This window comes from Manis javanica, chromosome 4, assembly GCF_040802235.1.
Source record: "Manis javanica isolate MJ-LG chromosome 4, MJ_LKY, whole genome shotgun sequence".
Classification (NCBI taxonomy): domain Eukaryota; kingdom Metazoa; phylum Chordata; class Mammalia; order Pholidota; family Manidae; genus Manis; species Manis javanica.
In genome coordinates, this window is record NC_133159.1 from 140,717,287 (window position 1) to 140,743,752 (window position 26,466).

At 55.3% G+C, this 26,466-nt stretch overlaps 1 protein-coding gene across 1 annotated transcript in view; it reads right to left on the reverse strand.

Moving 5' to 3' along the window:
- Window positions 1-26,466, reverse strand: part of TMEM132E (transmembrane protein 132E) — a 55,542-nt gene continuing 29,076 nt past the window's right edge. Inside the window, exons 2-9 of the mRNA XM_073235174.1 lie at window positions 14,424-15,354; window positions 12,791-12,937; window positions 12,319-12,511; window positions 11,295-11,438; window positions 8,836-9,041; window positions 6,783-7,071; window positions 5,658-5,849; window positions 1-4,735 (exon numbers count right to left, since the gene is read on the reverse strand). Coding sequence (XP_073091275.1) covers window positions 3,680-4,735; window positions 5,658-5,849; window positions 6,783-7,071; window positions 8,836-9,041; window positions 11,295-11,438; window positions 12,319-12,511; window positions 12,791-12,937; window positions 14,424-15,354 — 3,158 coding nt within the window. The 3' untranslated portion in view covers window positions 1-3,679. The remainder of the gene's footprint in view (window positions 4,736-5,657; window positions 5,850-6,782; window positions 7,072-8,835; window positions 9,042-11,294; window positions 11,439-12,318; window positions 12,512-12,790; window positions 12,938-14,423; window positions 15,355-26,466) is intronic.

The following is a 26,466-nucleotide window of genomic DNA, read 5'->3' on the forward strand; positions in this document are numbered from 1 at the left end:
TTCCAGGTGGTGTCTCTGTCTCTCTGGCTCTGCTGTCACCGGCCCTGGCTGAGAAATCTCATTTTGCTAGCAAGCTGATTCATGGGCCTGGTTCCATGGAGCTCCCTGAGCAGCTCTCTGTCAATAACTATTCTTTACAAGGTCCCTCGATCCATTTCCAGGGTTGAAGACAAATTTTTAAAGAGGAGTTCAGTGCCAGGGCCATTCCAGAAGGGCTGTTAACTTAATGTCCCGCCTCGTTCCCTCTGTACCTGCTCCCTCTTGAATGCATGGGGGTCAGGCTTGCAGTTCTAGCAATTGCCTCTGAGTTCTCCCATTTGGACTGGGGATGAAGAATGAAGAGAAAGGGATACAAATTACAGGGCAGGGCTCTGGCTCTGTTACCAGGTTTGCTGTGTGTTTTGGCCAACAGCTCCCCTTCTCTGGGTCCTAGTTTCCCTGTTGGTGATGGCACGGCTGCTGACAAGCACCATTACGATAGCTTCTGCCTCCTTTCCTGGAGGGGCCTGGTCTCTGAGGTCGTCTTGGGAAGGAAGTTGGTCTCAGGGTCAAGCAGTGGCTCATGTCTCCTGCCCCTCATCCCCATGCGGGATAATGCAGCTGGTAGATTCTGCAGGTGAATGCTGGCATACCCACCCAGCTCCCTGTTCCCTCTGGCCTGGCCCTCATGCTTTCTGCTCCAGCGTCCTTCTAACTGCTCCTCTTGTCCCTCTGATCCTTCCTTTCTTTACCCAGTGAGAGGAAATGATCTGAACCTCAAGTTTGAGCCTGACTCCCAAATCCATGCTGACCCCACCACCCTCCCCCTGGCCTGCACACCTTTGCGTATATATATTTTGTGTTTCCCTTATTACCAGGGACTCATATGCTGGGTGTAGAGAAAGCATGTGCAGAGACATAGTAGCAAAAGAAAGCATGAGGCGTTGGGTATGCAGCCTCAGGGCCTTTCTGCTCACTAGCCTCCCTGGAATGCCCCTGGCCCTGTCCTCAGCTGACTCAGATCAAGTATGTCTCTCCTCCTCCTTTGTGCCCCACCAGCCCAGGGTAAAACTATCACAGAGAGCATCAATCATCCTGTGGGGCTGGGGCTCCTCGGGGCAGGCTCATGGTTGTGCCTCCACACACCCTGGGAGGGCCCAGTGCAAAGTAGGAGCTTAATGTGTTGAATGAACAAATAGATCCATGTTCCAACTTTAGCACCCCCTTCCCACCCTCACACCCAAGCTGGGATATCTTCCCTGACTCACACCTATGTCCTCAAAACTTGTGATTTTCTGCACTGACAAGGTGGTAAGGGGGCAGAGTATATACAATCCCCAAACACGGGATAATGTGAAAGCCCTTTATAGTCGGCCTGGGGACTTAAGTCAGCAAACGTGTTGAGGCCTTGCCAGCTCCAGGCACCAGGGGTTAAGGAAAATGGAGCCGCCCCCCCCCACATTCTCCCCAGCCCTGAAGGAGGTCACTGTCAGGGCACATGGAAGAGCAGGTAGTTGGTGTTCTGGGGCTTCAGGAGAAGCCCTCACATAAGCCCGCCTGTGGTTCTGCCTTGGGCACAGCTTCTGGCGACTCCCCACTTGCTGCTGAGCGACACCTGTTCTTTGCTGCAGAGCACACCCTGGGTGGGGTTGGTCCATCTCTAGTCTTCCTTTTAGGCCCACACCTTACCTGAAAATTCAGACCTAGGTGCAACAAACTGCATTCGCTGAGACCTCAAAGCACCAGGGTCCGTGCTAGGAGCGCCGTCTGCTGCCGGGCACTGTACGCAGCGCTCCACATACATGATCTCATTAAATCCTCAAAACAACCCCAGGGCTGCTGCCTCTCAAGCAAGTGATCACAGAAGGCAGGCGTCTTCCCGAGGTGGGCAATGGCATGTCGGGGTGGGTGCCAGTGCAGCTCCAGTCCTGCCCCTGGTCCCTTTCAGGACAGATGCTTGTTGCTCTAGCGATCATCGGGGTATAGGAGGCTGGCCAGGCAGGCTTGGCCAATCTCCTGCTTCCCCTTGGACTACGCTCTCCTGTGCCCCCCAGGGCTGCTGCCTGGGCAGCTATGGGCCAGCCCACAGCACACAAGGGGGAGGAGCACACCTAATAACCTTTGCTCTCTTTCAACTAGCTCTCTGACCTGGGGCCCCCCTGACTTCCCCCATCAATCCATGGAGAAGGTAGGCCTCCCTGAGAGGTAGTGATGATAGTGGCAGGGTGGGGGTGCTGAGAGGTGGACTGAAGGCAGAGAAGGAAACTAGAGTGAACTCAGATGTGCACTCCAAGCCTCTCTCAGCTCTCTTCATATTTTCTGTGCCCTCCCAACCACCTAAGGCATTTCTCTGGAGGCCCTGAGGCTTGCCTCATCCTCCTCTGAGCCAATCATGGCAGACTCTTAGGAGGAGGCACTCTTTGTAAGGTTGCATTTCTGGGCCAGTGGATCCTTCATCCCTGATGGAGGCATGCCCCCAGCACCAGAGGGACTGAGGCGCTTGAATGCAGGAGGAGGAAAAGCAGGATGGCAGCCTGGTTCAGCCACATTTTGATCTTAGTGATTTAGTGTGTCCACAGTGTGCATGTGTGCACGTGCGCAAGTATGAGACACAGAGCCAGCCATCATGTACTGTCTGCTCTCTGGGGAGCTGCTACCCCCGCCCCCAGTCTGGTTGTCCCCATTTATTTAAGAAAAATCCAACACAGTGGTGGGTAGAACCCAAGAGAGAAGTGGCTATGGGGTGGGGGAGGGAGATTCCTGGCTCCCTTCTGCCTTTGCCTGTCCCAAGGTCCTTCACAGCATCCCTGTGCCCTCTCCCTCTTCCACCAGATTCTGTTCTGGGGCAGATGGGTGGCTGCCCCTGCAGAGGGGAAGGAGGGGTCGGCAGCACGGGAGGGGGGGCTAAGGCTTGGTGTTGACCTTGCAGTGGGCTAGGCAGGACGCAGCCAGGACTCCCTGGGCCCACCCAGACCACAGTGCTCTGGGGTGTGGCTTGGCTAGGGGTGGACCTGGGACTCCTGCCACTTTAGGTCCCTGCCCACAGCCTGAGGGGGCAGAGGAGGGAGTCCTGAGATCTCAGTCAGGTGCCCAGCTTGGTCCCAGGCCCCTCTATAGAGTCAGCTTCCAGGTCCTGGGAAGGGACTGGTGGAGCACCTGCAAGCCAGCAGGCACTACAAGTGTCCCCCCACTCCCCAAATGTTTTGTCCATAGCAAGCTCCTTGGCAGGGTAGGCAGCTGCTGCCACCCCCCACCCTGCAGGACAGAAATCCCTGAATAGTGGTTTGAGAGAAGTCTTTGTGCATCTGTGACACAAGACCCCCCAGGATCCCCCAGCTCCTGCACAAGGGGAAGACAGGGGGCATGGGGGGCAGGGGTGGGGCACAGTGTGGGCCCACCTCACCCCAAGCTTGGCCTCTGTGCCTCACTCTTGGGGCAGGGGGTTTGTCTAAGATGGGAGGAGGTTTGGAAGGGAAGAACTGCTTTCTCCCTAGCAAGGCGGAAGGAGCACCCCACCTGCAGGAGCAGAGGACGGTAAAGTGAGTGCTGCCTAGCAGGGAAGGACCGGCCAGGGGAGGCGACTGCCAGGCACAGAGCAAAGCTGCAGGGGCAGGGAGTATAAAATCCGTTTCAGCCCGCCTGCATCAGTGTGAGCAGGGGTCCCATCTGCGTCCCCTCTGCATAGAGGCAGACGGCGCCTCTATGCAATCTCTTTGATTCTGTGCATGTAATTGTGCAGGTCTGGGGGTGCACTGGGCCGCGTGGTGCTGGCCACATCGGGGCAGGCCCAACCCAGGTCCTCTTCATCCTCCTCATCCTCTTCCCCGGCGGGCACAGAGTCATAGGCCAGATCCTCTGTGGGCAGCGTGGTGAAGGTGGTAAATTTGACCCGCTTGCGCTTGGAAGTGGGCGAGCTGGCGGGGTCCTCAGCCTGGTCCCGGGCTGAGCCGCCAGAGGAGCCATCCCCCCGCCCGTGCACCTGGCTCTGGACGCTGGTCTGCGAGCTGCCGCTGCTGTGGTGGTCACCGTGGCAGCAGGCGGGCACGGTCTCCAGCGGGTTGCCAGTGGGCGGCGACAGCTCCCCCTGGACGCGCAGCGGCTGCCCGTTGCCCAGGAACACCCAGTGGTGAGAGTGGTCCATGCTGGTCTGGCCCTCGGGCGGGATGCGCTTGTGCCGGTAGCGCAGCACGAAGACGACGCAGTTGATGAGGAAGACGAGGATGGCGAGGCAGAAGACGCCCAGCAGCGCGTACATGCCGATCTCCAGGTCGGTCAGCCCCCGCGGCATCTGCAGGAAGCCGGTGGGCAGCGGCAGGAAATCTTCTGTGGGTGGCGCGGTGGGGCTGGCGGTGCCCGGGCGTGGGGCTCCTGGCGGGTACCCCGCAGTGCCTGGTGGGCCAGCTCCGCGGGCCTCATCCTCGCCCCCGCCGGGTCCTGGCTGGCTGGGGCCCGGATAGTCGTAAGTGGGGTCCTCCTCATCCCGCCCAAAGTGCACCCGCAGGCCCACGGGGGTTGTAGCCAACACACTCTTGCGCTTGGTTTTCTGGCAGCTTTCAGCGATGCTGAGCTCTGCACGGAGCAGGTCCCCTGCACCCTCGGCCTCAGCGACCACCAGCGGGAAAGAGCGGTCCTGGGTCACTGTGGCAACCCGATCATCCAGGCTGCTCACCAGCAGCCCGTAGTCCCGGGGGCTGTAGAGGGAGAGTGGGGCTGTGGTGCCATCACTGTAGGAGAGCCAGAGACTCAGGAGGGCTTCCTGGAGGAAGAGGAAAAGGGGACAGGACTCAGAGAGCTAGTCCTGCCTGGCTTCCCTGTTCGGTGCTGAGCTCTGTGAGACCAAAGCACTCTGGCTCCCCACTTTATTTCAGCGCTGGAACTGTGCCTGTCAGGTGGCCGTGCTCAGGGATGATCTGAACAGGAGTTCTTCTCTGGAGGTTATGGGGAGGCTGCAGAGCATGTTATGGCCTTCTACTGTCCTGAACAGGCTTGCTTCACCCTTCTCCCTTTGATGGGCTGAAGGTAAGGTCTGCCTTGGGTTTAACTCAAGTCCCTTTTGCTGCAGAAGTAACCCCTTATCTCCACGTCTGACCTTGGGGTCAGTACCATCGGACCCTTGGACTCTGAGAATACATACCTGACCCCCAGCCTTCTCCACTGTTTGTTAAAACCTTCTGAGAATTGCCCTCACTGCAGATGAGGAAGCAGGGCCCAGAGAGAAGGGATGGGTCAGGGGTCATGGAGCAAGTTAAGGGCGGACAGCTCCTGTATCCTAACGCCTGGCTCCATGCTCATTGCCCACCTTCTCACTCTGTGCTTCTGCCTGTTACCTTTCCACCTTTAACCTGTAGCCAGTGTCCTGGTGTGTCTGGGGGGCTACAGTTGGGTCTCCAGAGATGGTGGAGGGTAATTCCTAGGTTTGGAGGCAGACGCAATGGGCCCTCTGAGAAAATAGGAGGGCAACCCTCAGCAGGAACATCTCAGGGTGGCAGGGGCAGGAAGCAAGGTCTTGGCCAGACACTCTGAGGAAGGCAGGGGCATGTGGTGGGAGGCATGCAGGACATGAGGGGCAGATAGATCTTCCATCACTTAAAGTGCTAATTTGGGGGACTCATGGTACATGGGCAAGGCCACCTTCCATATCCTGAGCCCCCAGGTTGGCAGACTGGGCATCCAGTTACCTGCTTGAGGAAGCTGAGGGTCTGCTGGGCAGCCGTGGTGGCCAGGATGGTATGGCTACTCCCAGGGCTGGGCCGTAGGGAGAGGGTGAGGCTGGCCACCACCTGGGCCTGAAGCTGTGTGATGCTGACCTTCTCCTCTGTCACTGTCAGCAGCGTCTCCCCCAGCACAGACTCTGTCAGCGGGGACACCACCTGAGGAAGAGCAGGGCAGGGGTGGGAGAGGGCCAGGAAGGCAGCACTCCAAGGTCCACAACCAGAGAGGAATCCCAGAGCTGCTGGAAGAGAGGTGCGGGGGGCAGGCTGGGAGGCAGGGCTCTTGGGCTCTGCCTTAGGTCTGCACTGGGAATCAGGGTCTGGAGGCCAAGTGAGGGCCAGAGGCTCAAGGGAGACAGACAGGAGCACAGATAAGACAGGAGGGCAGATTTTAAAGAAAATAACAGCTCTGCATAATGATAAACAGCAATTGATATTTGGCCTCAGGGAAATAAAAGGGAATGGTGTGGACTATGGCAAATGGGAGAATTTACGCACTTGTGAAGGAGGTACCAGCACTGACTCCAGCTGATTGTTGCCAGGTGGGAATGCAGGCCAAATGATGCCAGATTCATTTTTTGTAAAACCAGAAATCTAGATTTTTTAAAAATGAGAAACCTCCCAATTTTTAAATGTTGGATCAATTGTTTTATGTCTGCAGACAGATTCTAGCCCTTAGATCACTACAATCTCTTAGGTAGATGATTTCTACCCAGGTACACAGTTATCAAGGAGAAAGGTCAGAGTTGAATCCTTAGGTCCCTGAACTCCCTTTCCTGGCCTCTAGGCTGGCTGAGCCTTCTCATCTGCTTCCTTTGTCATCCATACCTGCTCCCAGGGACCACACTAAGCTATGCCAGGTTGATAAAGGTTGATAAGGTTTGGAGGGGGATCCTTCATCAAGATGAAGCTAAAGGACCTTGACCTCAGATGGTAGAATTTCAGGCAGAGGAGCAGGTCGGGAAGAAAGTGTGTTCTGGGGACCAGCTGGGGTTGATCCCAGAGGCTGAGTTCCTGAAAATCCTGCCTTAGGAATGTCTATGTTCTCCACCCACAGGTCAACAAGGCTCCTGGCCCTGCCCTCATGCCTACCTTGAAGGGGGTTGTGCCCGGCTCCAGGCCAGCCAGCGTGCTGCTGTCTACCATGCGTGCCACACGGGGGTCACCCACTCGCATGAAGTCGCTGACCAGGTCGGTGACCTCCACCAGCCAGTCCGGACCCAGCATGGTGACCACCTGGTCGGTTCCCTCGGACGAGGTGGTGTGGAACTGGGTGAAGACCTGCAGAGTGGCGTGCTGGTACTGCAGGGCGCAGCCACGGCTCGTGCTCTGCCGCCGCGCCTCCTCCTCCTCCTCCTCACCCTCGCTCTCCCGGACTGACCTAGCGGGAGAGGCATGGGGTCAGGGTACCTCACCCCAGCCCTGACCTGCAGCAGTCACCCTGCTGGCTCCTCCCCAGCTCACATGGGTGGAAGCTGTGTACGTGGCAAGCCTCCTCCCTGGCTCACGTTTTCTCCCTGACGAGCTTGGGCCCAGGGGTCCCAGCCTTCTCTCTGCTAGAAGGGCACCTTCTTGGCTCTCCCTTATCCCTCTCTGCCTCTGCTTGGCATAGCTAGTGTCAAACTCTAACAAGCTGCTCTTTTTCAGTGCTCAGAGTGAGCCCGGCACTGTTCTCAGCTCCAAATGAAGCAAAGGCAGTCCTTGTTCCGGAGTGCCAGAAAGCCTGGCTGACTTGTGTCCATATGGCTGTGTGGCAAGCAGAACTTGTAAGTGATGAACTTGGATATTTAGTGGAAGAGATTTCCAAGCAAAGTGTGGAAAGTGTAGTCTGGGTTCCTCTTTCTGCTTCTAGTAAAATGAGAGATGAGAGAGACATTGAGGGAAGAACTAGGAAGCAAAAGGAAACCAGGACTTGATGATCTGCAAAATTCAGTCTAACCAGATCAGCAAAGGTGCCACAATCAGGAGACTCACTGATGGGGAAGCATGCTCTGGAGAGAAGGCAAAGGATATGCCTAGTGTTTCGCTAGTGCTCCAGACGGATCAAACAACCAGAATATTCATTGACACGGAGGGCTTTTACCTGTGTTAACTAATTTAATCCTCACAATCCTATGTGGGAAGTGTTACTGTGCCCATTTTATAGATGGGGAAACCGAGGCCCCCAGAAGTTATATAAGTAGCCCAAGGTTACCTGGCTAGTAAAGAGCAGAGTCAGGACTTAAACCTGGGAGCCAGTCCAAAACGCAGAACCACAGTCCCTACCCCAGAGTCTGCATTCTAACAGGATCCTCAGGCGCTTCATATGTACATTAAAGTTTGAAAGGCTTTGGTCCACACTGCCTTGCTTTTCCAAATCTGCACAGAAATGAACTGTGCTCAGCTCTCATTTGGGGGCTTATTTCTCTCCCCAGCCCAACCCTTCCAGCTCTAGCTGCCCACCACTCTCCTCTCTTCTCTTCCCCGCCGGCTTTTCTCTCCAGCAGCAATGAGTGGTGAGGAGGGTGTGCTGAGCATGCATGTACACGCCCCACGGATGGGCACTCAGGTGTGTGAGCTGCCCCCCAGTGAGGGAGTCCATGTGGTGGGTCACTGTGTGCTTGGGCTGAGGCACTCATGAATGTGTGGCATGCACAGTCTGGGGCATGTGTGTACAAGTGTGCCTGCTCCTGTGGCTGGTGAATCTGCTCCATTTGGTCTGCTGCCTGCCTGCTCTCTCACCCTGCCTTCCCAGCCAGCTCCTTTCCAGTCATCCTCTAAGATTTAACTCAAGAGTCACCTCTTCCAGGAAGCCTGCCTTGGCTTCTGGAGGAAGAGGAGGAAGAGGCGGTCGTCTCCTTGGTGCAGCATGATTCCCTGCACACAGAGCTTCCTGTGTCCCCAAAGCTCTGTGGCATGTACATGACAGCCTCCATGCTGGACCTAGAGCTTGGTGGGATCAGGCACGGGCCACAGTCACCCCACATCTTAAGCACCCTGTATGCCTGACATACAGTAGCTGCTCAATAAATTTTGTTGGTTGCATACCTGCCCTGTGGACTGTGTATACCTAGAGCCTTATCCACACATGCAGACCAGACTGTGTGCTGGGGTTTGTGTCCACCCACAATATCCCAGGTACCCACTGTGTGTGGAGGGGCTGTACCTCCGGTCGGGAAGGATGGGCACCCTCCAGCCCTTCACTTGGCTGAGGTGGGCGTCCGAGAGCTCGATGTGCAGGGGCAGCTTGGGGACCCAGACTGTCATTTCCAGGGGAGCACTGAGGATGTCATAACGGAAGGTGACCCTGGCGTTCATGGACCCACGAGACTCCTTTCCGCTCACAAACACATAGTCGCAGCTGCTGGATACCTGGGGGAGGGGAGGGGCATTGGTTGGCATTTCTTGCCCTATAGGTCATCCTGTGGGTGGTGCAGGTGACTTCAGTCTGACAGCAGGGCCAGAAGGCCATTGGAGAGTGGAAGTGCCAGTCACAAAGGCTAAGGGAGGGGCGAGGCAGGAGAAAGCACCACATTTAATTCCTCTGGGAGGCGTCAGCTTTGGGCACCCCTGATTCTACCCCATTTCTCCATAGACTATTAGTGGCTACCCTGGGAGGTTTTGGCTCCCCGCAAAAATCCCACTGCAAATTTTTTTACAAGGGGCTGCTTCTGATGTGGCAGCTCACACCTCAGAGGAGCCTTCAGGCTAACGGCTCCTCCACAGCCCCTGTGGCCAGGTGGTCCCAGGAAATGGGCAGCTGGTTAATTTCAGGTAAGGGGGCTGCTCTAGCCAAGGGTGGAGGTGACAGAGGGAGGACCTGAGCCCCAAACACAGACAGGATGTCGCTGTTGCCACTGGGTGCAGCTTTTGCAAACGCATTCCCGCCTGCATACTGACTTGCATTCCTGGAGGTTCCCTGGATGAGCTCATGCTGAACACATCTTGGTGGACGCTTGTGCCCACCCACAGAGGTGTTGCTGCCAGCAGTGCACGGCAGATGCAGACGGATGTAGTGTCAGAGGTGCCCACGCACACACCTCGCACACCCAGAGTGAATCCTGTGTGCAGTGCATGTAGGTGTTCCTGCTGGCCGTGCCTGTGGGTGCACAGCCATGAGTTTGCAGGAGGGTCTGTCGTTCAGCTTGTGTGCTGATGACACTCTGAAGGCCCTTTTGGTGGGGGGGGAGGTGCTGGGACTATGACTCATCTGTGGAGATGAGGCCCTGCACTGTCCCAAACCCCTATACCAAATCCCTTAATCATCACAAGGGAGGGTGGGGGGACAGCAGCCCTGCCAGAAAGGCTCATCTCCCACGTCAGAAGGCAGAGAATGCCATCTGAAGGCTGGCAAATTCCATTCAGAATGTTGGCAGCTCTATAATGAACCTGAGTGTGTTTCATTGAGGATGGAAATAAATTCCATTTAGAATCTTCACTAATTCTCTTTGGTATCTAATAAGCCATCACCACTTTGTTCTCTCTGCTCTGGGGCTGGGGTGGGGGTGTCTGGGTGACAGAGGAAGATGCTGGGTGGGGCTTGGGAACAGGCCTATCTCTTCTCAAGCCAGCCTGCTAAGGGAAAGCCCCACAGACCTGGGCAAGGTTTCTACTCAGCAGGAGGTGATGGGGGTGTGGTAGCAAGCCATCAGGTCTGGCTCACTTTGGGAGGCATTCTTCCTGGATGAGGGAATGGGGTGAGCCTTGGGCTCCCCAGACCCAGAGGGAGGCAGGGCAGAGGGTGGGGAGCGAGAGAGAACGTACGCTCCAGGCTAGCCCCAGGAGCCAGGAGGAGGGAGGAGGACACCCACAGCCCCACTCATCCCACTCTTCTTCAAGCTGAAGTATTTCCAGGAACAGGGAAAGCCTCAGCTCCCTAAACCATTTGATTTTGGCGCCTGTTGGAGGCTGGCATGGCAGATAGTCACCCACGCTGCAGGCAGGAGGGCTGGACACCTTCCTGCATCACTTCCTGCTCTGCTCCCTCTGCCTCCGTCCAAAGCCAGGGGAAGGGGCGGGTCTGGAGGACCCCCTGCAGAGGCAGCAAAGTGGGCCATCAGGGTAGCTCAGTGTCCTGCTTGCTGGGCTGTGGGGGCCCAGGGTCTGCGTGGGTCTCTGGGAGGGGCCTTCAGGAGCTGGGGGAGTTCGGCGTGTGTGCCTGGAGCAGGGCTTTCCTTACACAACCTTCACTCCAGGCCTGACTCGCATGCTGGGGGCTTCCTGCCTGAGGCGATGTCCTCCCCTTGGTCACCCACACCTGGGTTCGGGGTCTTTCCTTGAGGGGCCCTATGCCCTGCTACCTTTGCCCGTGTCATCACAAGTGGAGGCTCCACAACGACTTGCTTACTTAGATTGAGTTCAAGTTGCGGGAGCTGCCCCTCCCCTTGGCCTGCCCAGAGGTCTCTTCCACGTTCCTGTAGGGAGCCCTCCAGGACTGACAGAGCAGTACCCAGAGCCTTCCCTCACCACGCTCAGGGTAGACATGGGGTGCCCCACACCCCCCATTTGCCCTCCTCCTGACTAATAAGGGGACCTGTCTGTGATGGGAATTCTCTGGCTTGGGGTCCCACTCCCCTTGAAGGTCTGCGGCCTCTTTCCCAGGGGCCCCACCTCCAGGAAGCCCACCTTGATGATGTCCTCATTGTCAGACTCGCATTCGGCCAGGGCAGAGACATCCAGCACAAGGCCGGTCACTTCGACAGCGATGACCTTGACAGGGATAGCCACTGTCCGGCCAGTCAGGATGGCCGTGTTGATGATCTCTGTGTCCTGTGGGGAGGGTGGAGCCCTGCTGAGCAGGGGTGATTGGGGGCCTCTGCTCTTGCAGGACATGCCTGCCAAGTCCCCAGCTCCTGGCTACCCCCACCGCTCAGATGTCCATCCTGTCCCTGGGGGCACCTGTACATATGTGCAGAGAGGCGCATCCACCAGCCTCAGGTACCACCTCAGCGGCGCCGCTCGCTCCACCTGCCGCAGTGGTCTTCAGGTTCTGCCTCACGCTGCTGCTGGGAAACAACCCTTCCCCAGTCCCTGCTCTGCACTCTCACCTCCTACTTGCTCCTCAGGACCCACAGAGTCGCGTCCGACACATTGGCCTGGGCATCCAAGGTGCTCCTGGGCTGGTCCCCGCCTCCCCTTGGCTAGTTCCAGACATCATTCCAGACTCACCACCCCTGCATTCTTCCTGAGTCCATTGCTCCTTTGAACAAACTGCTCACATTCCCATCGCCACACCTTTGCCCACATGATCCCCTGCCTGGAGCACCCTCCTCATCTTCTCTGGCTGTATGAGCCTTTCCTCCCATGGGACCTTCAAGGTTCAACTGTGAGGTTACCTCCTCTAGGAAACCCCCCCGACCCCCCAAGGGGCCTGTTCATGGCTGACTTCTCCTACCTCTGGCCCCCTCGGTATCTGCTGTCTTACTCCAGCCCCAGAAACAGAGCCCCACCTGTCTCCTATGAATGCACACTTATATGCCTTTCCACGTGGGCACACCTGGGTGCAGGAGGCAGCCACACACACAGGTGCTGGCTCACACACACACACATGCATTGATCTATATGTACACTCAGTCATGCACATCCTGTTACACACATACAGCCATGATAGGCACATGTATCCACCAGCCTGGTCACCTGCCCTGCTCACCATGGCCAGGGGCAGGATGGCTTGCACATCCCGCTGGATGACTGTCAACTCAGTGACCGCCCGCTCCAGGTCAGGTAAGGCACTGTGGCCACGGTAGTCAATGTGCCACATGATCCTGCGCTTGACCGACTGGCTGGTGAAGTTCTCCATCTCAAAGTCCAGCTGCAGGATCTCCAGGGGCTCTTGGTCCTCCCTGCAGATGGAGGAAGGAAGGAGAGGCAAGAAGAACTCACTGGGAGCAGCTCAGGAGTTCTGAAACCCCCAGCTGGGACCCCAGCCCTCCTTGGCACCCTGCCCGCTGGGACCCACCGAGCCTTTTCCAGCCACCCAAGATATGCCAGCCAGGACCCCAGAGTCCCCTTAATCTAAGCTCCAGCCTTTCTACAGGCTTGGTCTCCTCCATCAAGAATCCCCCCACCCCTCCCAGGGACTGTCTTGAAAAGAGGCAGACAGAAGTGCCACCTCAGCTCACCAGGGGGGTAGGGGTGTGCCCTGGGCCCAGGCCACATCCACTGTGGCTGTTGAGTGCTTTGCCCCAGTCAGCAGCTCTGAGGTCACATGCCACTGGCCACTCCGTGACTTGGTGCCAAGAAGGGTCACACCCTTTTTGGCCTTCACCCTGGGATAAAAATGGGACGAAGAAGAGAAAGAAGGTGAGCCTAGGGCCCAGTGGCTGCCTACCTGGCCACCACTTCTAGGCTGGGGCTAGGAGCATGATGAGCAGGTGACTAAGTTACCCTGAGTCCTAGACTCAGTGTTTGAGACTAATTTGGGGAATCTGGTGTCATGTTTGCTGAAACTTCCGACCTGCAGTGGAAGCTGCAATCACTTCTACCATATCTCTGCCAAGTCTTTATCTAACCTCTACTTGTATATCTTAGTGACAGGGGACTCACTATTTCTGCACACATTCCATTCCATTTTCAGAAAGCCCCTAAGGACTACATACTTCTTCCCTGTGTTTAGCTGAAATATAACAGTCATGGGTTATTCTGGGGCAAGAAAGCATGAACAACTCTACTCCATCTTAATTATAACAGTTCTTCAGACAGCTGGGGGTTGAGTAGGTGTTCCCTGAGTCTTCTTGTCTCCAGGCCTAAAATTTCTAGTTCTTCCAATTATTACTTTTTACTATAGTTTCATGTCAGCCTAGTGACTAGGATTAGTCACCCTCCTCTAGACAATCTGAATACATAAGTCAGTAGTGTCCTACATTAAATACAGCACTTTAGCTGGGCTCTAATTAACACTGACTAAAGCAGAGAAATTATCACCTCCATAATTCTACATGTTGTACTCCTATTAATGCAGCCCGAAATATCTGATGGCTGATTTAACTCATGTTTACATTCAGATATCAGTCATTAAATCAGTTCTGACCTTTTCTAGAAATATCTGAGCTTAATGAAAGCACACTCAGGAGAGAGGGCAATGCTTAACTCAAAGAAGTTGGAGGTCCCGTGCATAGTGCTTGGGGTAGGAGGTACATTTTAGTAGGGCCTTTCCTATGTTCTTAGAATCACCCAGCACGGCTTAAACCACAGATTCTTACTGTGAGACATCCTTATATTTTGTGGGGATATGATCTAATTTAAGGCATTTCTGAATTTGTGGATTATATCCTGCTCCGGGTATAGAAAGAGTTGAGACTCCTGAAAATTTTTCTTCTAACTCCAGGATTGGGCAAACGTCCTGACACACAGACATACTGCTGTTCAACCTGGGGTGTGACACCTGTTTCTGCCCTTTGGTCTTGGTCTCCAAACCTGTAAAATAGAAGAGTGGCACCAGCTAATGTCTAAGAGCCCTTCCAGCCCCAATTCTATCATTCTGGATATCTATGCTTGGGAAAATAAGTATTTCTCCTTTATCATGACACTGTTTCTGTGAGATACAGAGGTAGGGGCAGAAATTTTTGTTGCCATAGGCAGATGAGAACACTGAGGCTCAGAGAGGTAAGGCGTTTTCCTGAGGTTGCTCAAGTGCTGAATGGAAGAGCTGGAATTAGGATGTTGTGCCGGCAGGTCTGGGCAAACCCCTACCACAGGCCAGCAGCACGTTTGACCTCGGAAGGGAAGCCAGACCCTCAGCTCACAGCCGCATACCTGAGCGTGAAATGCTGCACGCTGGGGCTGGACGGAGAGGAGGAGTTGGGCGCCAGGTAGAGCAGGATGCTGAGCACTTCCCCTGGTTTGAGGGGCCGGTCCGGCAGGCGGATCATCAGGTTGCTGTCCAGCCTGTGCTCCTGCAGCATCATCCTGGCGGGCGGGTGGAACAGGCTGATGCTCCCAATGCGCAGCAGGGGATGCTGAGTAGGGCTCTCGGCCCGGGTGCCCACACCCTGCCCGGCCCCCTGGCGGGTGCCCCCGCAGCCTCCCGACGCATCCGGGGCATGGAGAGTGTAGTAGAGCTCAGCCTGCTGACTCTCCCCCGCCGCCTCGGGCTCCAGCCCATCCGGGGACTTGCGGCGGGTGGCGGGTGGTGCTGCTGGGGCAGGGGTCCCAAACCAGGTCAGGGGCAGCTCAGCCCGCACGACACAGGTGGCCAGGCCTCCGCTAAGGCGGCAGGAGCTCTTGACCTCCTGGGCATCCCGGAAGGCATGCAGGCGGACACAGGGCAGCCGCTCCGTGACACCGAAGTCGTCCCAGTCCCGGCCGGCCACGTAGAACAGCACCTGGGCCACAGGCTGTGAGGCGGGTACGCGGGCGCGGACGATGAAGGCCCGCACCTTCCAGTTGACCGTCAGGCGCTCAGGGATGTCCAGGGTGCTGGACGGCTGCAGGAGCTCCCGGGCCACCACCTGGCTAGTGCTGAAGGGCCCCAGGGAGACGTTGAGGACAGGCAGCTCCTTGGTCTGGAACACCACGAAGGGCTCAGAGCGCTGCAGGGAGCCATTGGTGACCACCGGCGGAGGGGGCCGCGCCTCCCGCAGGAAGAAGGCCAGCCGCGTGTGGGACAGGCGGTAGCTGACTGGCAGCACCGGGCTGGCCTGCGGCCCTGGCGGGCTGGGGCTGGCTGGGTGGGAGCGGCTGGTGGCTGGGGACGGACAGATAAAAGTGGTCAGACAGAGTGGCAGGAGGGGCTGTGCTGGGACCCCAGGGCACCCAGCCTCTCACCCTCGCAGAAGGCCCTCCACTCCAAGTTAGGCAGTGCTCAGCCTGGTCCTCCATCCTTAGTGGGCCCTGGGGCCAGGATGTCGGGCCTCTGAGCCTTGCCCCACTAGTGCCGGTGTGTGAACTGCCCTCCCACAGCCACCGCATTTCTTTATTTGCAACGTAGGGGCAAAACTAACACCAGCACAAAGCGTTGTGAAGCTTTAAAGGGGTTTTATCCCATGGCATCCTCATCTGTGAAATGAGTATAAAAATTGTATCTGCCTCCAAGTGCCACCGTGAGGACTTACAGCGTAGTGTGCATAAAGGGCTGAGAATGGAGTGTGGCACTGAGGAATGCTAACTCTTACCATTATCACTGTGCTTGCCACTCAACAGCCATTAGCTTATTTGATCCTCAGATAGATCCTTTGAGCTAGGTATTATACTGTCCATTGATCCAACCAGTTTTCTATCAATAACTACTTACAGATAAAGGTGCAGAATTAAGTAACTTATCCAAGTCACATGAGCAAGAGGGGCCAACAGTGGCATTCAAACCTGGGGCCCCCTGACTCTCAAATCCAAGTCCTTTACTGATCCAGCTGCCTCAGATGGTGCAGCGCCCCCACAGATCCCTTATTTCCCCTACTCTCTCTTGCTGTATACTATATAAACAGGGAATTTGATGCTTAGCCTCCCAAACCCAAACGGGGACCTTGGATTTGACTTCTCCTCTTGTCCCCTCCCCACAGGATCCACCAAATTCTTGTAATTCCCCCTCTTGACTTGATGGTAAGTCCTGGGCTGCCCCCGTCCTCCTTCCCCAGGCCCCTGGCCCCATTCTGGCCTCACTCCATTGCCGCTAGCACAATGTAATACCACCTGACTTGGTCTCCCCTCTCCCCATCTCATCCCTCCCTGGCATCCCTCCCCTACATAGCAGCCACAGTGATTATTTCTCAGTCCCAGCTCAACACCTCCTGGACATTGCCAAGGGATAGGAAGGATCAAGATGTGGGAGTTAAGAGTTCTGGATCTTCCTGAGTCACATTCCTCACCTTTAAAATAAGGGCAATAATAATAATGCTGGTCTTGCTGGATGATGTATTGTCGTTTGTTTTGTTTTTGAGAATCAAAGAAGAGAGCGCTCTATAAAATGTGTAACAATGCAAATATGCATAAGTATTGTTAAAGGATCTCTCCTTTCTGCTTACAAAATAATATGCACCTCACCTTGTGCCTGAGCATCGCATTCAGGGCCCTCTGCAATGGGGTTCCAGGCTCCCTTTCCCCAGGACTCCTCTTCCCAAGCCCTTGCCACCAGCATAACTAGACAACTTCTGGCTTTAGCGCTTGCTGATGCTGCCTTATCTCTCCTCTTTTGCTCATGTTGTGCCTTTTAAGTCCATTTTTCTCCTTTCCTATCTGCCCATATCTAACTCTGAATCTTCCTCTAAAGTCCAGCACAAAGCCACCTCCTCCATGAAGTCCACCAGGATGTTACTTCAACTCCTGGGATGTTCCTCTGAGAGGCCCTCTCATCTTGCCTTGCATGGGATTAGTTATCTATGAGGCTTTGCACTGAGCAAGGCTTCAACAAATCACGGTTGATCTACATTGAGTGGCTCTTGGAGGCCTGTGTCCCAAGGAGGAGATTCCTAATCAGTGTTACAGTGATTCCTTGCAGTTTATGCTCATTTATCATTTTACTACCATCAATGAAACCTTGATGTTCTGCGAACATTCACACCCAATTCCTCACAAACAATGAACTAAAAATTCCCTGTTCTTGAAGTTCTGGTGTCTACTTTCTAAACCTATGGTCAAATTTTCTCATTCAAAAAATAAGACAGTGGGTTTGGGGTACACGAAGGCCTTTGGGGTGAGGTGTTCTAAGAGAAATGACACCTGGTCTCACTGCACCTCCTTAGGAGTCCTTCTGAGCAGCCCTTAGGGCCAGCTGGGAAACCACTAGTCGCCGGTCCTCTGGGCAGTCCATGCCGTAACCACCAGACCGCTTCCTCCATTCCCAGGAGAACTCAGTTCCCAGACCCCTGCCCCACCTGATGCTCTGCAGCCCTGCAGGGTATGCCAGCCATCCAGGGGGGCTGGAGGTGGGCAGCCAAGTCCAAGATGAGGATGGGAAAATGCATGGAGAGATGGTGCCTGGCATCCCTGCCCCAAAGTTACCCTGGAGTCCCTGCCACCCGGGGAGAGGCTGGCCCCAAGTCATGCATGTGGGAGTCCAGGATACCAGCCTGAGCCAGAGCACCAGAGCCAGCCAGTGCTTCGGAAGCAGCAGGAAGCAGGCAAACAGACAGGCTTCGGGACTCAAATTCAAGGCTTCTCCCTGTCATACTCACTGGATGAGTTGCTTCCCATTTTGGGCCTCAGTTTCCACCCTTAAAATTGAGGTGGTGACATCAGCTCCCTTATAGGGGTGTTGAGTGTAACTGAAAGACCAAGGGGAGGAGGGGGGCACTGTTGCATGTGGCCTGGGTCCTGGGTCAAGATGGGGAGGGGCCACTGTGCTTGTCCTCCTTGGTTGGAGAAGGGCAGCTGTGGTCAGCGAGCTGTACATGCTCACCATCCAGTCTGGGGTGGACAAGGTTGGGGCATGCACCCCAGCCTCACTTAGCACCCCCAGGAGAACCCAGAGGCTGCTAAGTGGCACTTAGTCCCCTTTGAGCCTCTCACTGTCCCAATCTCATGACTGACCATCTGGACCCCTGGGAGGCACACTGGGGGCAGGGCCATGAGTTGGGCAGCAGATTCAGTGGAAGAAGGGGTTGGAGAGAAGGTGTTTGCATGCACCTCCCACCATCTGTAGATTTTTGTTGAATGAATGGAATTCCTGAGCAAGCTGCCCAGTTGGGACTGGGATGCCATGTGGGGTTTGAGTACCCCTCAGTGAAGCAGCCAGGAGACTGGACACCCACTGAGGGGAGGGTCCCTGGCCCTGGCTGCAGGCCCATACCTCTCTCAGCAGCCCTGCAGGACTTCTGCAGGGGGAAGTATTAAGCCTGTACTAAAACAGGCTGCTTTCAGAAAGGGCAGCCAGAGAAGTTAGGGTACGACAATGCACTGACATCATCGTCATTAGCAGTACCCTCCCATCACCACCATGAATTGTTCTCTCCTCTGAAGCCAAGGCCTCCTCTATGGTGAAGTGGTGTGTGTGTGTGTTGGGGGGAGGGTTGGGGGGTGTCCCTGAGACCCTGGCACTAATCTCTGCCTTCCCACTCTGGAGCTGCTTGACCTCTGGGCCTCAGTTTCCCAGAGAGGTGGGCTAGGCCCTGGAAGCATTCTGCTTTGGCAGGGGCTGGAGGGGGGAAGGTGAGACCAGAGGCGTGGCCAGCAGATCACTTTCAGGGACATTGTGTGAGTGTGTGTGTGTGCACATGGGCGTGTGTGCTTGTGTGCACACTGGCCTGCATCTCAGCACGGAGCTCTGACCTCCAGATGTCGTGGAGCAGGGCAAGGGCTTGGGAAGGAAAAGCTGCTGGAAGGTTCCCCGAAGGAAGGCATGTGAGGCAGGGCAGGATCGCAGAGCCCAGGCAGGCCAGGCCCAGAGGAGACCAACCTTGCCGACACCTGGACCCTGGCCTTCCAGCCTCTGTGGCTGAGAAGTAAGGTTCTGTTGTTCAGCACCCTGTCTGTGGTGCTTTGCTGTGGCAGCCGAGCTAACGAATACATGGGGATCAGCTAGTTCTGCTCCTCGCACCTTAGTTTCTCCAGGAAGGTGTGGAGACACCACATCAGGGGAGGAAGACAGGCTTGATGATGCAGCTTGTGTACCTGGGTTTAACAGCAGCATTCCCGGTCCCTCTCCCAGACTATGCCTAGCATGTGACCCTTCCCAGCAGAGCTGAGGTGGCTCCTTCTTCAACCCTGGAAGGCACATCCAGTCTTCACAGCTTGGTAACCAAAGATGGAGTGTCTATAGATGGAATTTGCCTGAGCTCCCCCCTGCCCCCAAATCTCTCCTACTACCTTCCTTGGCACTGAACCTGCCCTGCCCCACGGACCCTTGATGGGCCACTTTGGGGCCATACTCAGCTGAGAAGTGGCAGCCTTCATTCTTCCCTTCTAGATCCAGAAAGAGACTAAGGCGTCAGTCAATAGAGGCATCACAAGCCCCGGGGAAGGACATGGGACACACCAGCACCCAAGAGAAGAAAGACTAGCACAGGGGGTGGGATGGGGTGTCCCGTCCCCCTCCCATGCCCAGTCCAGGCATTTCCTCTTCCCGGAAGCCTTCCCTGACAGCGCTGCCACCACTGGGGGGCGTTTTGCTGCTGCTGTGCTCTGCCCTGCCCTGGCTCTGGCTGATCCAGAGCTTGGCCCTGGTGTGAATGTGAGATGCGAATTACCAAGAAACTGTCCCATCAGTCAGTTCCGTGAACACTCCCATGTGCCCCTTCACCTGGGCAGAGGTCTCTCAGCCGTGTCCCAAACCGGAACGCATGCACTTGTTTAGGCTTTCGCCTTTCCAGGTGCACTGGGGTATGGGCAGACACTGGATTTGGACCAGCTCTGCCCACTGCAAGGTGTGGCACACAGTAGGTGCTTGATCAGTATCAATTCTACCCTCTTATGAGGCTTGAGACACCTGCTCAGGGTCAGTGGCTGGACAAAGGCCGTCTCTTTTCCTCTCAGGCTGGCCCTAAGTGTCTGGGAGCACAGCAGGGGCCTCTGGCCACCCCCAGACAACCTTTCCACCTCCTCCCCAGGCACAGAAGCCCATGCTGTCCCCCACCCCATGAATTGAATGTATAAATTAATCTACAACATGGAGGCTAGGGCCAGGCAGGTTGGGGGTGGGGGTGCCTCTGGCCATTTCCCTGCTTCTAATCAAAATCAGATGCCTCCTGCTTCTACCTCTAATTGTCCCCAAATTAAAACTAATCGCTTGCAAATCAGAAAAAAAGACTGTCATTAGGTTTGGTGAGTTCGAGGCTGAGGGGCACAGCAGGGCATACCAGCAGGGCCTGAGGGTGCTGTGCTGTGCTGTGGGAGGGCTTGACCTGCTCACCTGTGCATGTGTGTGTGCACGTGTGTGCGTAAGGGCCACACCAACTGTCAGCGCTTGGGGATCCTTCAGCATTCCCTCCTAAACTTGCGTGAATGTGAGAAACACCCAAAGCAAGCAAAGAAACATTATTGGAAAGAATCTCCGGCTAGGCCCAGCTTACACTATCAGAATTTCCAGGGGAGTGACCTAGCAATCCGAACAGTTATCTAGCCTCCCAGGTGTTGTTATCAAGGAAGTTTGGAAAACTTAGTGTGAAGCAGGAAGGGTTTGGCGACACTGAAGGGACTGTGTGTCACGTGGCATAAATGGCGATGCTGATAGTGAATGAGTAAGTCCCCAGAGCCTAGAGCAGTCCTAGCACACACGGGTGCCATATCGATGCGTGAATGATTGAATGAAAGAATGAGAGGGAGCGAGGGACAGGGGTGATGCAGGTGGCGAGGATCTTAGGGGCCGTGTGGTCCATGACCAAGGGGCCAGAGACGGGCATGCCTTGTGATCCCTCACAGCCCAGGCCTCCAGGCTAACAGGAGGGGTGTGGCGATGGGGAAACGCCCCACCCCTGGCCTGGGAGAGCTGCAGGGGAGGGAGGTCCCCATGGAGGGTGGGTGGAAGAGGGCTCTGACTGGGAGGACGATGCCTGGGGTCCAGTCCTGCTCTCCTTTGGCCAGTGGGTGGATCTGACCTAGGGTGATCATTTCATTTCTGATCTCTGGGGCCCTATTTCTCCATCAACAAAACAGGGAATTATCAACCAATATATCAGGCTGCTGAAGTGGGAAAAACCTATGTCTTGAGAAAGCTTTCTTGGAACTGTTCATGCTCCCTGCCCCTGTAACTCCCTCTGTGGGAATCCAATAAGCAGAAATCGGCTCAAAGATTTATGTAAAAAGATATTCACAGCAATGTTATGTTTATTAGTAAAAAATTAGGAACAACCTAATGTGTAAAAGCAGGGTATGGTTAAATAAAAGCAATGCCTATGAATGGATGTAGGCAGCCATTATAGATCACATTTTCAAAAAAATATATACTCAGATAGGAAAACGCTCACAAAGTAGTTTGAGCTAAACAAGCAGGGTGCAAAACTGGCTACACGGCATGATACCAATTTTATATAAAAATATGTAGACACTGGGCAAAAATGCATCAAAATGCTAATGGTGGTTATCTCTGGGGGATGGGGATTATGGGTGATTGTTGTATTTTTACTTTATGCTTTTATGTATTTTCTGGTTGCCTGCAAGGAATATGTATTGCTGGTAAAATTAGAAAGATAACAATAAATGCCATTAAAAATGAAGTAAAATATTTGAAGTTATTCCAAGAATAATAATAATAATAAAAAAAAGGACAAAAGAACCTGTGTGGTTGGGAACCACACAAACTCACATTCAAATCCCAGCTCTGACCTTGGGCAAGTTCCTGAACCTCTCTAAGCCTAGATTTCCACTACTATAAAAGGAGGCTAGTAGAAGGTACGTCATAGAATTATCATGACCAAATAAGCAAATTGTTTGGTGTAGTCCCTGGTACACAGTCAGTGTTCACTCATTCAATACTAATCGGTTATTTAATTCAGACAGGAGGTAAGGGCTGACCTGCTTTTCTCTAGCACTTGATGCATTGCTTAGCTCATAGCAGGTCCTCTTTCAACATCTGAGTTAAAGAGAACAGGCAGTCCCATGAAGCAGAATGTCTCAAGGACCTCAAAGGCTGCTCCAAGGCTGGAAAGAGTGGTAGTTGTTGGGGGTCCTGGCATCCGGTCCAAGAGGCTCTGCCATGACCTGCTGTGTGGCCTTGGACAGTCTCTGCCCTTCCCAGGGTCTCAGTGCTTCTGGGAGTGAGCAGGCAAGAGGGGCTTTAGGGCAGATGGAGAAGAGGCTAGTCTCTCCCTGCCTGCCATATGGGCAGCCTAGGGGTGGACGGGGGCCAGTGGGCCCAAACATTGCCCTCCCCTGCCTGCTAGGACAGGGCCTCTGTGACTGCTTCACAGTTTGGATGCCGCCCTATGATGTTGAGCCAGGGAGCAGCAGGGGCTAAAGCCCAGCCCCCGCCCTGCTCACCAAGCCAGGTGCTTACTGTGCAGTGGGGGCTCTCCACCCTGGGAAGGAGGAGTGCAGCAGGGGAATGGGTGCCTCCGTGAGTCCTGGAGCCTGACAGAGCTGTCCACCCCAACCCTGAGCCCCCCTGCACCTCCTTCTTCCTCCGTGCTCTGCCCCTTCCCTGAGCAGCTCCCTCGGGCAGGGCTGTGTCTCCCCTGTCAACCTGGAGGCTTCTCTTTTCTCTGGCTCCTGTGTCCCTAACACGGAAGACCCCTGTGTGCCTGGGCTGGGCTGGGAGGAGGACTGGCAGCTGGTGTATATGGGGGCGGTGGGTGGGGGGAACTGAAGCATCTGGTAGCCCAGAGTCCCCAGGCAGCTCTAGCTCACCTCCTGGGAGGCTGTAAACTCTGGGGAGGCAGCTTCCTGATGCTGTGGTCACCCCCACCTGGCTGGAACACAGTTGGAGTAAGTAAGCTGGGGGAGGGACCAGCAGGAGGAAGGGACACCTCTCCTCCATCTGCCCTAAAGTCCCTCTTGCCTGCTCACTCCCAGAAGCACTTGGTTAACCGTGTCATTTCCTGCCATCTGCCTGGGAACTCTCTCTTAGGTGAAGGGAAGGCAGGGTCCCTACCCCACATTTTATAGATGAGGAAGCTGAGGGCAGGGAAGGCTCCCATCAGTCGGCTGCACCATTTATTAGCTGTGTGACCTTGGGCAAGCAGCTTAGCATCCTTCTGCATCAATTTCCTAAACTGCAAAATAGGGTGATAGCAGCCCCTTTCACTGGGTTGCTTTGAAAAGGAAATGCAGATATTATAAGATTACCTGCAAAACACTTGAACCAAATGCCTGGCACACAGTTAGCCCTCTTTGAATGTTAGCTGTTATTTGGCATTGTTATCATCATCATTAAATGGATCCCCACACAGCCTCCTGAGACAGGGCCCAGAGACCCTCTGAAACCTAGTTACTGCCCCCAAGTACGGACCCAACCCCAGTCTTCTCATGCCTCGACTGGTGGTTGACTTGCTGGCCACTAAGGGCAGGGACCCTGTGGCTTTCTTTAGCCCTGGCACCCAGCACAGAGTCATGAATGAATGAAAGAACAATGGGGGTGACTCTGGGAGGTTGTGACTGCTCACACACACACACACACACACACACACACACACACACACACACACACTTCCTGGCACACGCATGCATGCTTGTCCCAGTCTTCCTCTTGCAGATGCCCTGCCCTACCTACCTAGGACAGCCATCCTGACCTGGCCACTCCTGCTCCCTCAGCCTAAAGTCTTTCCTGCTGCCTCTCAGCTGTCATCTCTTATTTCAAGAATAAGGGAAGAAATCAGAGCCGCAGGTTGGGAAATAGAGGAGGGAAGGATATTCACTGTATTGGCAAATGACAGAGGAAACAACTCAGCTAACTTGGGGGCTAAGAGTGCTTCCTGAGGGTCCCTAGGAGGGCCAGGGCTTGGGAAGGCCAGGCAGCTGCAGGCCCCAAGGAGCTGCTGCTGAGTAAGCCCCTGCATGGTGGGACTGCCCACCTAGTGCAGTCCTGGGTACCTGGGAGGCTACCTGAGGCCCTGGGAGGGAAGCCTCACTCCGGCACACAGCGAGGTAGACTGGAGACCCATGGGAATCACGGCTCTCGCTTCCTGGCTCCCTGCTAGTCTCACGGGCACCTTCTTGTCAGCTGTGGAGCCTCACCAGAGGGCAGCAATCCCAAGGGAGACAGGAAAGGCTTCCTGGCCCTGAGAGACTGGTGGGGCCAGTGTTACTGCCTTCCCTTCCAGCCTCAGCTATCATGGGCGCTCTAAGCTGCACATGGCACTGGGGTGCAGAGCCTTGGAGTCCATGACAGTGGAGGAGGGTGAGGGGGTGATGGTGGCAGGAACCTTAAGAGGTATGAGTGTGGATGGTGCTCCTGGGCTGGGGGTGTCCCTGGGCTGAGCATGGAGGCAGGGTTCCCGGGAGGGGTGAGGAAGAAGCCCAGGAGAGGGGTGGTGCCAGCTTTGGGACAGAGCCCTGCCCTTCCAGATGCACAGTGACCCTGGCCTCCCCCTGTGCCTGCTCCGTGAGCCTTCCCTCGTGAGTTGTGAGCACATGCCTGTCTGTTAATCTGTCTGCATCTGTGATATCAGGATGGGGACCAGAAGCCCGAACTGGTTTATGAGGACAAGGAGGCCTTCTATTTTTAGGTGAGCATTCCTCACTATATAGGGAAGAGCTCTTTTATTTATTTCTGAAAACCTGGAGGGGTGCCTAGCAACAATATCAGGGCCAGGGAAACCCTTGGCCCTAGAACTCAGTCTGCCTAGCTGTAATGGGCCAGTGAAAGGTCTCTTTTGGATTGGAAAGGGCTGGGATGGGGCTCAGGACTGGAGGAAGAGGGGTCAGGGGTTTCATTTGTGTCCAGGCCTGGAGTCTGCCAGTGGCTCTGGGATTCAGGACAAAAGGAAACTGTTAGAATAGCTCCTTGTTCCTGGTGGGCTAATGGACACTCCCAACCCAGGCCCTGTGAGGTGGAGGGCTCCAGACAGCCCTGGGGTAGCCCCCACCTTCACCCCCAAACACCAGCTCCTGGGTTCCTGGATTTTAGGAGTGAATGGGGTACTGGGGCAATGGAGTCACACTGATGTGCTCAGGGTTTTGGAGACAAAGGCCTGCCTTTGCTGGTAGAGACCTGGTCCAGTTCTTGGGCTAACATATGCTAGGGTCCTGGGGCAGGAAAGGGGGTGGACAGCAAGGCAGGCACCCTCCAAGGGGCAGGACTGAGGGAGGCACCCAGACGCTCCCTCCGTTGTCAGAAATGTGAGAACTCCTTCCCCCGCCCCGCCCCACCCCGGGCTGGAAACCAGGCTTGACCTCCTCTGCCGCCCTCCCTATCCCAGCGCTGGTTCAGGCTCCGAGGGAGGGGCTGTGGAGGGAGAGGAAAAAGCAGAAATAAGTCAAGAGTGAGGAGGCTGGGAGTAGGGAGTGCTGAGAAAAGGAGGGAGAAAGCTAGAACCAGGAAAGAAGAGGGGAGCGGGAGGGAGAGAAAGAGAGGACGGAGAGGAAGCAACCAGAGGAGGGAGAGAGACGCCAAGAGAGGGAGGCCCGGGAGCTGGGCAGGCTGGGCAGGCGGCGCAGCACAGCCCGGGAGCTGAGCGAGCTGCCGCAGGAGCAGTGGGGGAGGGGAGCGCGCGGACTGCTGCTCTCTGAGTTACACTAAATGACTAATGTGCATTATCCTAATTATAGCGGAGCAAGCTGAGCCTTCCCACTGGCGCAGCCGCCTGCATCTCCTAATAAACAATTAGCCACAAACAACAGAAAAAGAACGTGTGTGTGTTTGAGAGTGCTCGAGTGTGCACTTGTGGTGGGTGGGGTGGGTTTAGAGCTGGGCCTTGGGAGGGGAGGCTCTGGGGGGGATCAGGTGAACCACATCACCCCTCCAGTCATTATGCAGCAAACAGTAAGGGCCCCAGAGGTGTAGGGCGGGCCAGTGGGGGCCCAGCCCACATTCAGAGGCTGCTTATGGAATCTAGGCACAGGGCTCAGTGTCATGCCATCCTCCCTGTAACCCTACAAATAGCATCCCGGTTTTTTGCCAATGAAGGAACCAAAGCTCAGAGAGGTTAAGAGGCTTGCCCAAGGACACACAGCTGGGGCTAGGCCCCATTGGCCCTCCTGATTCCCCTGGCCCAGGGCCCATTGCCTGAGAGCACTGGAGCCTGAAAGTTGGGGACCAGGTGTCTGATCCACTGAACTGTGTTCCTAGACTTGTGCTGGAGGTTGGCATGATCACGAAGCACGGCTTTCTCACTGGTTCACGGTGCTCTTTCATGCGAAGCATTTCTGATGTTTTGACAAAAATCCTGAGAGGTGAGCCTTCTTCCAATCCCCCTTTTAAACTGAGACCCAGAGACAGAAAGATACCAGCTTGAGGTCCCAGAGGCTTAGTGGCAGAGCCTGGTTTGGAATTCAG